Below are 14,021 nucleotides of genomic sequence, written 5' to 3' on the forward strand. Positions count from 1 at the left end.
AAATCAAAATGTAATGCCTCAAATTTGTTCTTCGAATATATTTTCAAAATATATTTCCAAAACTAGAAGCAAATAAATTACATTTGCCTTAATTTTTAATTAGCTGAAAGTCGTCATTGCAAATTGTGTCTTCCATTGCTGAATAAAATAGTCAACTGCCAGGCCTGGAATAATTAAGCAAAAGCAATATATTATAATTAAGCAATTTAATTTTGATTTAATTATGATATACAACTTTCCTTCTGATTTAACTGACATTCATTGAAAAATACTATAACATAAAACAGCACTACTGTTTACAGCTTATGAATCTGCATGTTTTGCTTCATAATATTTGGCATTCATCAGAGCATATGAAAAAAGTATCTTAGTCTGGAATAGCTGGCATGTCATTTCGTACTACCTAAATTATGTATTTGCTACTTGTTTGGGGTTTTTTTGTTTTGTGAGGCAGTTGCGGAAATAAAGATACCTCGAGCTTGAGCCAAAGTTTATGGATATTAACTGGAATCTTTCCATCAACATTGGTCTGCTTTTCATAGTGAACTGTTCCCTTGGTGTTACAGGGAAATAGTTCAGGCCACATGCTTATGAAATATTTATGGAGCTGTATTGTATACATATTCTGTGTCAACATCAACATGATTTTATATTTGGCTGGGGACTTGAGGGCAAGAACAGAAGTGTTGGGCAGGCAGAGAATATTACTTCATTGGCTGCTGCATCAATAAAATTGCTACAAAATATTCACCATATTGTGCAATACCAACCCCCTATTTTGTTAAAATGTTTTTCCTCATACAGCAATGTTAGAGAATGGCTTTTGTATTCCAGACTACACTTACGTGCAAACTCCTGTTTAGTGGTAAGAATGGTGAGGATGATTTCAAGAAGTTCATTCTGCCTACAGTCAGGTTCGTGCCTGCAGGTCTTCATGACTGCAGATTTGTAGAACTGAAGTAAAAGGACAAAAAGCCAATTCTCCTCTTGATTTAGTGATTAGAGCACTCTTAGCAACATCCATGAAAGCAATTATGTAAAACAAGAAATATCATGTTTCATCATATTGCATGCAGTCAGGTGCTCTTATGCCCCTTCAATTTTGATGCATTGTGTTTTTTTCCTTTGTTGTTCTTTAAATTTCTCAGGAAAAGCTCAAAGGCCAAATGTCTTTTGAGGCTGAGAGCAATTGTACACTCAGAGCAATAATGAATGTTTGTTGTTTTCCAAGATCTTTCTCCCTCTGTTTCCTGAAATTATTCAGATTAGTGATATTTATGATGCAGCAGAAAATCAGAACAATGTTTTCAAAAATTTCAAAATAAACATTTCAGCTAGCCTTCCTGTGTTGCTGAAATTTCTTTTATATCTTCTCATCTTCATCCCACTAGCCCAAAATTCTTTGCTATGTGACTGTGGTAGGCTGACCCTGGCTGGGTGCCAGGTTCCCACTGAAGCTGCTCTACTCCTCCTCTCCTCAGCTGGGCAGTGGAGGGAAAATGCAGCCAAAGGCTCCTAGATCAAGATAAGGACAGGGAGATATCAGTCACCTATTGCTGTCACAGTCAAAGCAGACTTGAATTAGGAAAATTGGCTTAATTTATTACTGATCAAAGAAAGGTTTTCCAAAGTGCCCACTAAACAACATGAAATTAAAAATATGCTGATGTAGGATTATACTTGTGCCGGCCTCATAGATATTTCAAAATGGCTTCATTTAGACTCCTTACAGATGTTGTATTTTCATGAATGCAGTAAGACATCTGAATAATTTAAGAGAATGTTGTCAGTAGCAAGTGTCACACAAAATAACTGGAAGGAAAATTGCTTTCCCTTAGTGAAGATAAAAATTCATGCAAATCAATTTCTATTTAATACACAGATTTAAATAGGAAACAATAAGTTATTACTTTGACAGGAAATCACAAAGTGTTCTTATTATGTCCTTATCACCTCATTTATTTCATATATAGAAACTCTGTCCCTGGTCCACACCTCTGTAATTCTCATAGAAAAATAATTATGTAAATACATTGAAATTTGCACATTGGGAGCATTTATTACCCAATTTGCTTATACTTTCTAACTGAACAGCAAATGTAAATCTGTAGAAATTTTTACAGGAATTTTGAGGTTTCAAATTTAGCACTTCCAAAATAGTTCCAAAACCATTGGAAAAGTGCTCTAAGCGATAAAATTATTCTGGCAGAAATTAACCCTGCAAAATACTTTTCTCTCTTGTCTAATAAATATTTTATTAAGAACCTGAAACTATATGCAAATGCAGTTATATTTACTCAGTAAGCATGAGAACCAAAGGATATTCTGCCTATTTATTCATATAATGATGACAGATATATTACCTTATATTACCTTTTGGTTTTTTGTTGTGTTTTTTTTTATTCCAACAGCTTACCCAGGAATTAAAATGGTGAGTGAAAGTCATCATGAGGCTCTGGCAGCACCGCCAGCAACCACAGTAGCAGCAGCCCCTCCAAGTAATGTCACTGAACCAGCCAGTCCAGGAGGAGGGGGAGGAAAAGAAGATGCATTTTCTAAGCTAAAAGAGAAGTTCATGAATGAACTGAACAAAATTCCACGTAAGTAAAACTTGATTGATGAAAAAACTTCTGTTGGCAGGCTGGATTTAATTTGACATTTTATCTTTGACATTTGTTTAGACAGCATACTAAATGTTTTTTCAGTCAAAGCTGGAAAAAATCACAAGATTAAACTGGTTTTGCAATTTCCACAAAGTTAACTGAAGTAGAAAAAAATTGAGTCCAACTCAAATTTAATTTATGTCTATTCTTGATATGTTTTCATAATTTTTTTTGTAATTTGTACTGATGAATTACTGTTGAATCATTAAAACTGAAACTAGAGAACTTCACTGTAGCTGTGAGACCAATAAGTAAAATGTTTCCTATCAGTAACACTTTAGGTTTCATGTTTATGCCAAATGCATGTGGCCATATTGCCTTAAAGCAATATTTGGCCAGAACTCACACATATTGAGAAAACAAGAAAACTTTGAATCTTTGGAGATTAGAAAATGTAGGAAGTAATGTGAAAATTGAGTTTTAACAAGAAAATGGCTAACACATCTGTAATGTATGAAGATATGTGTTCCTTTCCCACTAGTTATTCTAGTAAATCAGCCACTGAATGCTGTTCGCACAGGTTCATGTGCTGATGCCGAAAACTTAAAAGTATAAATGTATATTTCTGTGATATTAGAACTAAAGTCAGCAGGGTTCTTTTGGTCTTTGGTGCTAAGTATTGACGCAAAGCTGAGGCCTCAAGTTGTTCACATTTAAAAAAAATATATAAGCCTTAACTTTGTCCTGTTATTTATGATAATCCTGGGGATCTTGAATCTGTCTGATGTGTTTTAATATACAGACACTGATATCAAATATAGGACTAGTTCAGTATTGTCAGTGGCATTTCATATAATAGAGAAAAAAATTATTTTTCTTACTGACAGAAAAATTACCTAATGCTACCAGCAGATCATTTTGACACTTTTATAGACAAGAAGGTGAAGGCTCTGTGCGTGTGTTTTACTATCAAGCATTAGAGAATCACTCAGTCTTTAATAATTTCTTCTTTACAAGAAAATAATAAATGTAAAATATTTCCATGGTAGTATTTTAACATATATAAGAATTTTCATTTTTAGAAGGCTATCCTTTGTGTAAAGAAATGGTCTGTGACTGATAAAGTCAGATAATAAATTAGAATATTAATTGGTTAATTTTTTTTGTCTCTAAATGGATCTTGGCAATGTGGCAGAGGCAGCTTTTGCAAAATTGATGGCAGACAGATTTGCTGTCACTCAGAATTCCCACTTGCAAGAATTAAGGTGTTGTAGGGGTAAGAAGTTTTTGTGCCATTATTTTGATGATCTGTGCAGTCCAGTGCAGACCATACTGAAAGGAAATTGTCTGATGATGTCATAAGAAAACGAGACTAAAGAATAAAAATATAAAAATACAAGAATAAAAAGAAAAAAGAGGAAAAACTAAAAGACAAGACATTGAGGGGAAAAGTCAGAATTTGAAACACTTGTCTTGTAGTTTTTGTTTCACCATGCCATGTAAATAATATAGGTAAGACTTCTATGTAAATATCCTCTTAATTTTAAACTTTGATTTTAACTTTGCAAAGGCATGAATGGCTTCCAGTATGAGGAGCTCTGTAATTATGTGTAGGAAAAGGTTTGTACATAGAGAGAACCTTGGGATGCCCTGCTGCATACTTTTTAAAAACTAGAAAAAAAAGTGGAAAGTTCAATCTGGAGAACCTTTTCAAGTTGAACTGACTAAAACTTCTACTACGTCTTCATGAAAGAAAAAAAAAAAAAACCTACTGTTATATAATGAAAGTGGTTACTTAGGAAAGTTTATTAGGTCGTAAGACAAAACTTATTTTTTAAGAAATACCTCCTGTTATTTATAAAATACGGTACCTTATGTTGATAGCGCCACCAGAGCATATTGCCTCCATCTTAGAAATCTGGTCTCTTATCCACGATCATGCAGTAATGTTGTCGTGGAGAAATGAACCTAAGGTAGTCACAAGTCCCATGCCAATTGTCTGCTCTTATTATAGAGGCTGTAGAAGTGATGGGATCCTACCAGGATATCTCTCAAGTGCTGGAGCTGTTTAGTATTGTATTCTTCTATGCTGGGGGGGGGTTTGCCATTTCAAGAAGAAAGCTGAATGTTCACTGTAGTGCAGAACGGCTAAGGACTTGTTTGGGGACGTTTTTGAAATACTAAATACAAATTAGTGCCATTGACATATCTGAGCATTTTATATTCCAAACAGCTTTCTTTTGCCTATTTTCCTCAAAAATAAGTCCTGCAAGAATGGACTGCATTATACACAGGTCTGTATTTTTCATTAATAAACTAACATAAACACAAAACAAGTAAGTTTAATTAGGCTGTCTACAAAATATTGGGGACAGGAGGGCAGAGGAGACTTAATTTCCCTGTTGGAAGACTATAACATTTTCTTGTAAGTTGTTCAGTTTATGCCAGTGGGGAGTTGTCAGTGTGGTGTTTATAGCCTATTACCAAAAAAATTTAATTGTGGTAGAAAAGTTGTCAGGACTTAACCTCTTACAGCTGATTGCAATTTTTTTAGAAGCTCTCTTAAAAAAGAACTGAATGTAAATTAGCACAAACCAGATTGTTGTGTGAGAGAGAAGAAATATGGTGCATGAACCCCATTGGTATGGCACACAGACTTGGAAGTCTAAGAAGACTCCCAAGACCATGGAACAGGTTTTTCCTCTGGTAGATTCAAATGAAGACCCGATTTGAGTCTTACATGTGGCAGTGGAATGTCATAGTCAGCAAGTTCTCTAATCTTTTCAGCTGAGGGACAAGCCTTCTCTTTTATTTCATGTGCTTTATCATTTTTACTTCCAAAGGTCTCATGTTCATCCCCACATGACAGGAAAGACTTTGAAATCTCAGTGTTTATTATAAGAGGACCATTTTTTCAGTGCTCTGTTATTTATGTGTGATAAATAATCAGATGTTTTAGGTGCCTCTGCCTAAGGTGTCTGCAGATGGAAAATAGGCTGTCATGATTTAGTGAATGTATATATGATAGAATAAAGTGTGAAAAAGCTCACCTGCAATCAACTTGGTTTGAGTGTTAAAAAGGCCAATCCATAGTAGGGCCTAATTTATGTAGTCTTCTTGTTTTATCTTAGAAATTATGTAGTATCAAGTCATGCTCATATTAAAAAAAAAAAAGAAAATACAACATTCTAATCAGGGAATACATGATAACAAAAAGAAACGTACATCAAACTACATTCAGCTGAATAAATACAGTTCCTTCTATGTAGCTTATAATAAAAGATTTCTTTTTTTAAATACTGTGTTTTGTAGAACACACAGATGTTAGAAGTTAAATGGTCTGGGCATGCCAACTAACTAAAAATATCAGGGTTCCCATTAAAAGTTCACTTTACAAAACTACAAGATACAAATTAATTTAATTTAATGCAACTTAAATTATACTGTTTTTTCTTCTGTGATGTGTGCACATGACAAGTCTTACTTCAAAAAAAAATAATAGAAGGGGGAAATAAAAGTTCCAAGGAAAGGAAAGGACCTATTTGTATCAGTATACATTTATTTCAAGAACAGTTATTCAGTACCTGAACCAGGTTAAAATTTTCATTGGTACGAGCAGAAAATCTGGAGGTTTTTTCTTGATTTGTATCTCTTTAAAATAGAGCATACACCACATTTTGTAACAGGAGAATGTAGGCTTCCAAAAGCACACAAATCATTCAGAATGGCAATGTCCTAACATACATTTCACTCTGGATAAAGCATGTAGGATAATTTTATTACAGTGAGTCATACAATTAAAGTGCAAGAACCCAGTAAGTTACTGAGGCATAACTGTGAGGAATTTTTTTTCTCCGTTATGTAAATCTCTGCATTTTGGTTGTGAGTGGCTGATTTGCATAATCACAGTACAGTTGTTTTTTCCATAACTGAACTGTGTATAACTGTCACTCTAACTTAATTGGTTCTTATACTTTCAATCCTTATTTATCCTTAATCTGCAGAATTTTTAATCTGTTTACCAGAAGGGGAGAAAAGGCACCATCTCTGCTTTTACATTTTGCATTTTAAATATAGTAAATCCACCAACTGAAAAAAGGGGGGAAACAGAGCAGATAAAGCAGCACTTACTCTTGTGAAAACAAAATGCATTAAAATATTTTATAAGCTATATCATTTCTTGCCTTCTTCCTTCTCAGTGCTCTTACCTCCGGATCTTTGTCTACAGGATAGGAAAATATCTGCCAGAGTAAGTGTGTTGTAACAAGAGTGTGGGAATGGCAGCAACAGCTTTTGGGTGGACACTTTATATGATACTATACACAAATAAAAAATTGGCATAAATTACCATTAGTTTACATAATAGTATTAAAGTGATGTTGATGTGTTTTCTAATGGCACATTTCTGTATGAGCAGGAGACCTAATTCTGCCAGCAAACAAGGCAGCAAAAACGCAATGAAATTCCAACAATAAAATTCCAGCATCCCGACTGTGCTGTTAATAATGATGTGCTGTTAATGTTCGTGGTAAAATCTGGAACAGCTATCATAGTGGATTGCATTGAATCCAGAATAGTGTCATTGCCTAGATAGTAGATACTGCATATTTCCAATGCTCTTTGCTTTCTTACATTGTAATTGTATAAAAAGTTACATGGTCTGAAATGTTTGGCTGGCTTGCCACTCCATGTGGCTTCAGTAGCTGGTGCTCAAAAGCCCTGAATTTGATTCATCTTGAATAACTGACTGATAATCCCCCAAAATGAGAAGCTCAAATCTCTGTGACGAGTCAGGCTAAAACCTGATGTTCTGTGCAGACTTGTCTCACATTCTGTTTTCCAGAGAAAGTTTTATTTCCCTCTCCTTGCACTAGTGAGTAACTGTCAAAGCAAAATGGGACTGGAGGCTGTAGAGAGAACTACTTTTTTGTAACAAAAAAATGTGAAAATAACGCTAAGACTCAGGTCTGGTTTAATTCCAAATAATATCTTAGTAAACTGACTACCAAATTGTAGATATATTTGCGTAATTTAACAAATAAAGTAATTCTTGATTTATATATTTAGCCATGTAATTCAAAATTTCAGCATTCAGTGGTCATCTTAGACACATCTCATAATTTCTTTCTCCCTGCTGGTCTCTGCTATTTTGCCCTTCTGCATTTCTTGATTGATCAGCTGAGATGTATTAAGAGTGCTTATTGCCCTCTATAAATAACAACAAAATTAATTGCTTAATTTTTCATTTGTATGTGGCATCAAGATTATCAGATTATGTCATTTATGAGAAAATTTAGGATTTTTTTTCCATGGGGTCTTTCTGAAACTTTTTATAAGATGACGGCTTGATCATTTGCAGAAAAATTATTTCATTAGGCTTCTCCTAATGGTTCCCAGAGCACAGGTGTCACTGGTACAGGGAGGAGATGGCACATTATTTTCTAAGTTCATAAAAAAGATACAAAATACTGATACTAGAATGCTTTCAGATTTAGAAACTGGATTAATAGTGTAGGCATACCATAAAATCAGAATAAAGTTTGAAGCAATAGCTATGATTTATATTTTCACAACACATGCCAGTGTTAGTCATTGCCTAATAGATTCAGTTAGCCAGAAAAAAATTGAGTTTCTGCTTCAGAGATCATCTTGAGTAGCAGTTGACTGCCTGTAGGAATGAGGACTATGTATACATATGTTTATATGTGTGCACACATAGATTTATCAAAACAATCAGCAGTTTTCAGCTTAGGAACAGTTGGACATTGGCAAACTCCATTTAGGTATCTTGGCAAAGAATATTTGTATGGAGAGATTCAGTGAAGATAAAGAAGTTTCTTGATGTTCAGGGAAGTCTGAAGAACAATGCTGGGAGAAGTAGGATGGCATGAATTCAAGTCTTCTTGTCTCCCTTCCTGTCATAAAATCATTCACAGCTACCCATGCCAAGCAAATATATACAGCTTGACACTGCTGAAGGAACAGGAAAAACCAGAAATACGGGTTTACTTTGGAACACAGATGTACAAGAAGGAACTATTACTGTACAACATTAGGTGGGGGGAAAAACAACACTGTTTCTAAATATAGCAATTTAAATGCAAATATCAGATTACTTTGTTTTCTCCCTGAACCCCCCAGTCCCAGAGTGTAGATGAGAACTTCATTTTAACATTTTAATGTTAAACAAAATTTCTAGATCTCCTGTTGATAGGGAAAAACTTGAAAAAAACTGCCCACACACATGTAGAAGATGCAAATATCATGAGACTTAAAACAATTCAATTTATATTTATAAACTCATAATAAGAAAATGCTGTGGTTATTTCTAGGGGTCCAGCATATTTTGATTGCTTTAAATGAGGAATCCTGAAAATACAGCTTTTAAATCCCAAATGTCTAAATAGATACTGAGGGGTGGAAGAGTGGAAGTAAAAACTCATGAAGCATATTGCTTCATGAAGTAAAAACTCATGAAGCAGATGAAAATTGTTGTCTTAAAGGATCTGATCTGAGATCCCACTGAGTTATACTCCATCAATATTTTAATGATTGATTCTGTCATTCAGAATTTTATTTTTTTTTTTTTTACATTATTACAGTTTACAGTCCATGAGTTATTTTAATGTGACTTCTGATAGGCTCCCATTAACATGTCCTGTTCTTTAACTTTTGGGTTCATGACAGCTGCCAGTTTGATCCTCATACAGGACTGAGTGAGGAACCTCAGGCTGTTGGAAGTGCAAGCTGCTCCAGCGTGACCTAGAAGTGCTACTGCTGCAGACTGTAGCTGGATCAAGCACTGGCAAGCACACATGGTTTCCAGGAAGTTACATAAAATCATTGAGTGGTTTTGGTTGGAAGGAACCTTAAAGATCATGTAGTTGCAATGCCCCAGCTGTGGGCAGGAAAATAATCTCCCCCAATCAAAGCAAACTCAACTCATGCCCCTAACACACTTACATCCAAAGGAGTTCCCTGTTCCAACACTGGCCATTATCTTGACAAGGCAAGGAGGAAAGGAGCAGACTCCTACAGCTTGAACCAGAGCAGCAGCTGCTGCACTCTCCATCCCCAGCACAGGGAGAGCCGGTCACAGGCTAAACCCATGTCCTCCTCTGCATCACCTTGAGAATGCAATGTCCTGTCAGAAAGGAAATGCTGCCTCTAAGCCAGTAGCACACTGGGAAGGTAACTTCAGTGTCAAACAGAATTATGCATTATTGATTGCATGTGTCTGGAGCACCCTTTTCAGAAATAGCAGTTGGTTTTGAGTTGTATAATCTGAGAAAAAAGGAAGGAGAAGCAAGTTCTCCTATAAAACACGTGATGCTGAAAACATTTCAGCAAAAATAGAAGAAAACAAAAAAAAAACCACATTCAGATTAACTTCTGAAGTCAAGGGGATGAAATTAATCTGTAGCAGAAATAGGGGTGAGCACCTACCTTTGTTTCGGTGATGGCATTTTAACAAGGGGTGTCAGACTACCCCCAGGGGTCTTCTCTAGCACAGCACTGTGATTATTACTATTTTATATGTTACAATTACTCCAGTAGGTATTTTATTGCACTATAGATATGTCAAGTTGTGCCAGTACCTTATAAATTGAGTAGAGAATTCAATTTACAAGCAGAAAAGTGAACATGGTTGCTGGCTTACTTTCAGTTGTGGGAATGTATCTTAAAATTTCATTACTTTGTGTGAGAGAAAGTGCACTAAAATTGTGTTTACATGCATAAAAGAGACACAATCTGTGTTAGCCACTTTTAAAATTACCTGCATATAAAGTGCCTGCAGAATTACACATTATTGGTTATAGTTGTTCACACGCAATCTTGCTTTAAAAATAAGAGTTCATAGAATAATTGTTCTGAATTTAAAACTGAGAATACATTTAAAGATTGATTCTCAGCAATGTACAGAATAGAAGATAAAGACATCTGTGACTGTGGTTAGTGGATTTTCTTTTAAAAAGTATGGTTTAAATGTGCAGTGAAAATACAGAAATTACTGTTCAGATTTATATTCTGTCCTTACCTCAGCTACTTGTGCCTAGGCACTGTGGCAAGCTAGAAGATATTCTCTCGTATTTTTGTGAAAACCAAGAGTAGATAATGCCACTGTTATTCTGAGAAATTGTTGTAAATTGCCACAGCTGAAGAACAGAATGCCATTCTTTGTTGTTATTGTTAACTGTTTTGCTTAGAACTGGGTGATTTTGCTGCTGAGAATTGTCCAAATGAAGGCCTTCTCTGAGGGATTATAAATATATAATGCCCTCCTTACTTTGGTTAATTTTTTTTTTTTTAAGTATTTAACGTATTTTAAAGGGACAAGAATGCGTTTACTGATATGTGAATTAAAATACCCGGTCATCAGTGCCATATGCCACGGTGGGTGAAAAACTAAGATGCTGACCACCAAGAGGAGCTCTCAGGAATACTGAAGGTGCACAGAATCTTTTCATATGTTCATGTTATCTTTTTTAGTCTTGGCTTTTATGTCAAGCAAGCTGTTGAATGCTTCTAGATCTGAATGTCACTAATGCTTCCAGAACACGCAGCCACTTCGCAAGTGCTGTGGAAGTGGCCTCAAATATTCAGAAGAGTCTTGGTTTGGGAAGACTTTCTCTCTGACTCCATAGAAAGGAGCTGTGGTGCTGAACTTGAATGACTGCCTCATGAAGGCTGAGTTCCAGCTGGCAGCTGAACAAGCCATCTGCCTACTCCTGTGCAGATTTCAGAATCTGAATCTACTCTTAATTACCAACTTCAGCAAGAGCTCCCTAATTTGCTCACAGCCCCTATATCATCTGGGGGCATGTTTCAGTACTGTAGCTGGCACTGTTTTCCTATTGCAGTGAGAGCCACCAAAATGAAAGATGAAGTTTATAATTTCAGATGGGAAAGGCATTTCAACCCACATCTTTAAAATGAGCTCCAGAAAGTATTAGGCTTTCTACACTTAGCTTTTAAGAATCAGACTCTAGAATTTACAAATTTACAAATCTGAGTTAAATTCATTGGTCCTCTTCAGAATGACATAGAAAAAGGAGGTGCAAGTTTATCAAGAAGGAAAAACTGGTGTATGTGATAGTACTGATCCCACATACTTAGGTATCTAGGAAGACCTCTAGGTTAAGCCCTTTTAACAGAGAGATCCACAGCCTTAAAACAATTCCTCTGGGCCTAGAGACCTGATTTCTCTCACTTGGAATGCAATTGTTTCAATCTCTTCTATCAATGTGCAATCTGATGAAGAGTAAGAGATTCACTGGACTAGAGGCCTGGCTGAAGAACAGCATATACATTTTGCTGTGAAATGCCTTTGGACAAAATGAGCAAATAACACTGGGTATTTAAGGCTCCTTGTGCTTAAATAAATGTCTCACACAAGGTTACAGAACATGACAACACGAATCCCACATTTCTTTTTTAGCTGTTCCTATAGGAAAGTCAGATCCAAGTTTTCCAGCTTCATCCCTTGGTTTCCTTTAGTCTCAGGAAATCCTGAGGCTCAGATATTTTAGGGTGCAGCCTGAACAATACTCCTGAGTCTTGACTGGCAGCTCCTTTATTGTCAGTTTGAAGCAGCCACACAAACCCTCTATTTGACACAGGGGAGTTGGGGTGTCAGCTCCTTGAAGGGAAGGGGAGAAGGAGTATGTGAAAGCTGGTGAGCTGCCAGTTGATTTGGAAGTCATTTCCACACAAGAAGCTTGACCATAACCCATATAGCTGTACCCCAGTGGGGAAGAATCCTGCAGGACTAGGACAGGCATCAGATTTTTTTTCTTTAGAGACAAAACACATTCTTCACATAGTTAACAGTGTTCAATAATTTTTACACCTTTCTTATAGATACTCTTATGGTCCTTTCTTCCTTAGTAGATTTCAATGGACTTCCTATTTTCCTTCTGTGTTGTTTAATTTATGTATTTATTAACACTTTTCTCCTAGCCAGAACTCATATGAAAAAACCATCACAAGCAAAATACTTGCTAACCCAGCATTCAGTCTTGTTTATTCTTTAGGTACCAAACTCATATTTCCTCCCAAAATAGCTATATTATCATGTTTCCTAAGACCTCAGGACTCAATTTTCAACAAGTATGTGCTTTAAGTGGGAGCATGGCATTTTAGGTCTCAGCCCTGGAGTCAGTTGTTTGTTTGTTTGTCCATTTCTTCATTACATGCCATGGGTAAAACTTTAATTGTGGCACATGAGCAAGGGAAGGAGAACAGACAAAGGCAAGCTTACTATTAATAACTTTCAGCCTAGCATAGCATTTTCAATAACAAGTCAGTGATAGTATAGGAAGCTCTTCCAGAATACCAGTTTCTAAATTTACTTGCCTCATGAAATATTTATTGATGAGGTTTAAGTCTTAGGGCAGTGAGATTGTCCTGAGTCCAGGACAATGGTAAATAGTATGATGGGTGGAGAGAACCAGTGGACAGAAAAATACATCCTGAGCTCAGGGCATAGTAATAATTTAGCAAGAAGAAATGTCAACATTGACTTGACTGTTGTGAAACAGCCGTGCATTTATTTATCAGTGACTGTATAGTACAAAAATATTCCTGCACAATGCTCTTCTTGATATAAATATAAGCATGCAAGAATATGTATAGGATGAGGCAAAATGGAAAAGAGAAACTAATTATAACAATCTCTTTTCTATTCAGTTAATGCATGAAGTGTTTAAACTGTGCATTATCCTTGATTTTCAACAGCTCATTTTTGTTAGGAACCTACTGACAGCTGGGCTTTGATTCTGCAGAGCACACAGATCTGTCCAACACCACTACTACTTCTCAGAAAACTGTCTATGATTTTGTAATGATAATGACAAGAAGCTTTTTATTCTTTTGAACCAAATATTTATCCTGGTAATTCCTGTTGGGAAAAAAAAAAAACAGAAAATATATCCCCTTTAAAAACAACCAACTAAACTCCTAAATTGTGTCCCCATTACATAAAATAATTTGCGCCAAATCCCTAAAGGCATAGCAAAGCTAGCTGAACCCTGCAGTGTAGCATAACTGCAAGTTGATGAACAATTTTTTTCTTGTTTTCAAGTCTTTTTTCTTGACTAACCTGCACCTCTCCCATAAATAACTGAACAGGATTGCATTCTTACTTGATAGAGCCAGAGAGTTAGCTGAATCCAGGTATTGAAATGCTACACAGCAGGTTTTAGAATCTCAAAAGGTTTAGTCTGGTAAAGTATTTAAATGTGTACTAACCTTTAAGCTCCTGAATGGTACACTGAATTAAATTTGTTACACGCAAGTGGTTAGGAGGATCAAAATTGTAAATAACATTTCTAATCTGTCCTGTAATTTACCTGATGAACTGCTACATTGATTCTTATTTTAATGTAAATTAATTTTAATTTTGCTATGGTTATTTTA

General features: G+C 35.7%; 1 protein-coding gene across 2 annotated transcripts in view; it reads left to right on the forward strand.

The window, feature by feature from the left end:
• Window positions 1-2,428: 2,428 nt before the first annotated feature.
• Window positions 2,429-14,021, forward strand: part of SYT1 (synaptotagmin 1) — a 116,669-nt gene continuing 105,076 nt past the window's right edge. For both annotated transcript variants that reach the window (XM_062491222.1, XM_062491223.1), the window contains exon 1: window positions 2,429-2,600. In XM_062491222.1, the coding sequence (XP_062347206.1) occupies window positions 2,429-2,600 (172 nt within the window). The remainder of the gene's footprint in view (window positions 2,601-14,021) is intronic.

This window comes from Cinclus cinclus, chromosome 4 (assembly GCF_963662255.1).
Source record: "Cinclus cinclus chromosome 4, bCinCin1.1, whole genome shotgun sequence".
NCBI classification, from domain to species: domain Eukaryota; kingdom Metazoa; phylum Chordata; class Aves; order Passeriformes; family Cinclidae; genus Cinclus; species Cinclus cinclus.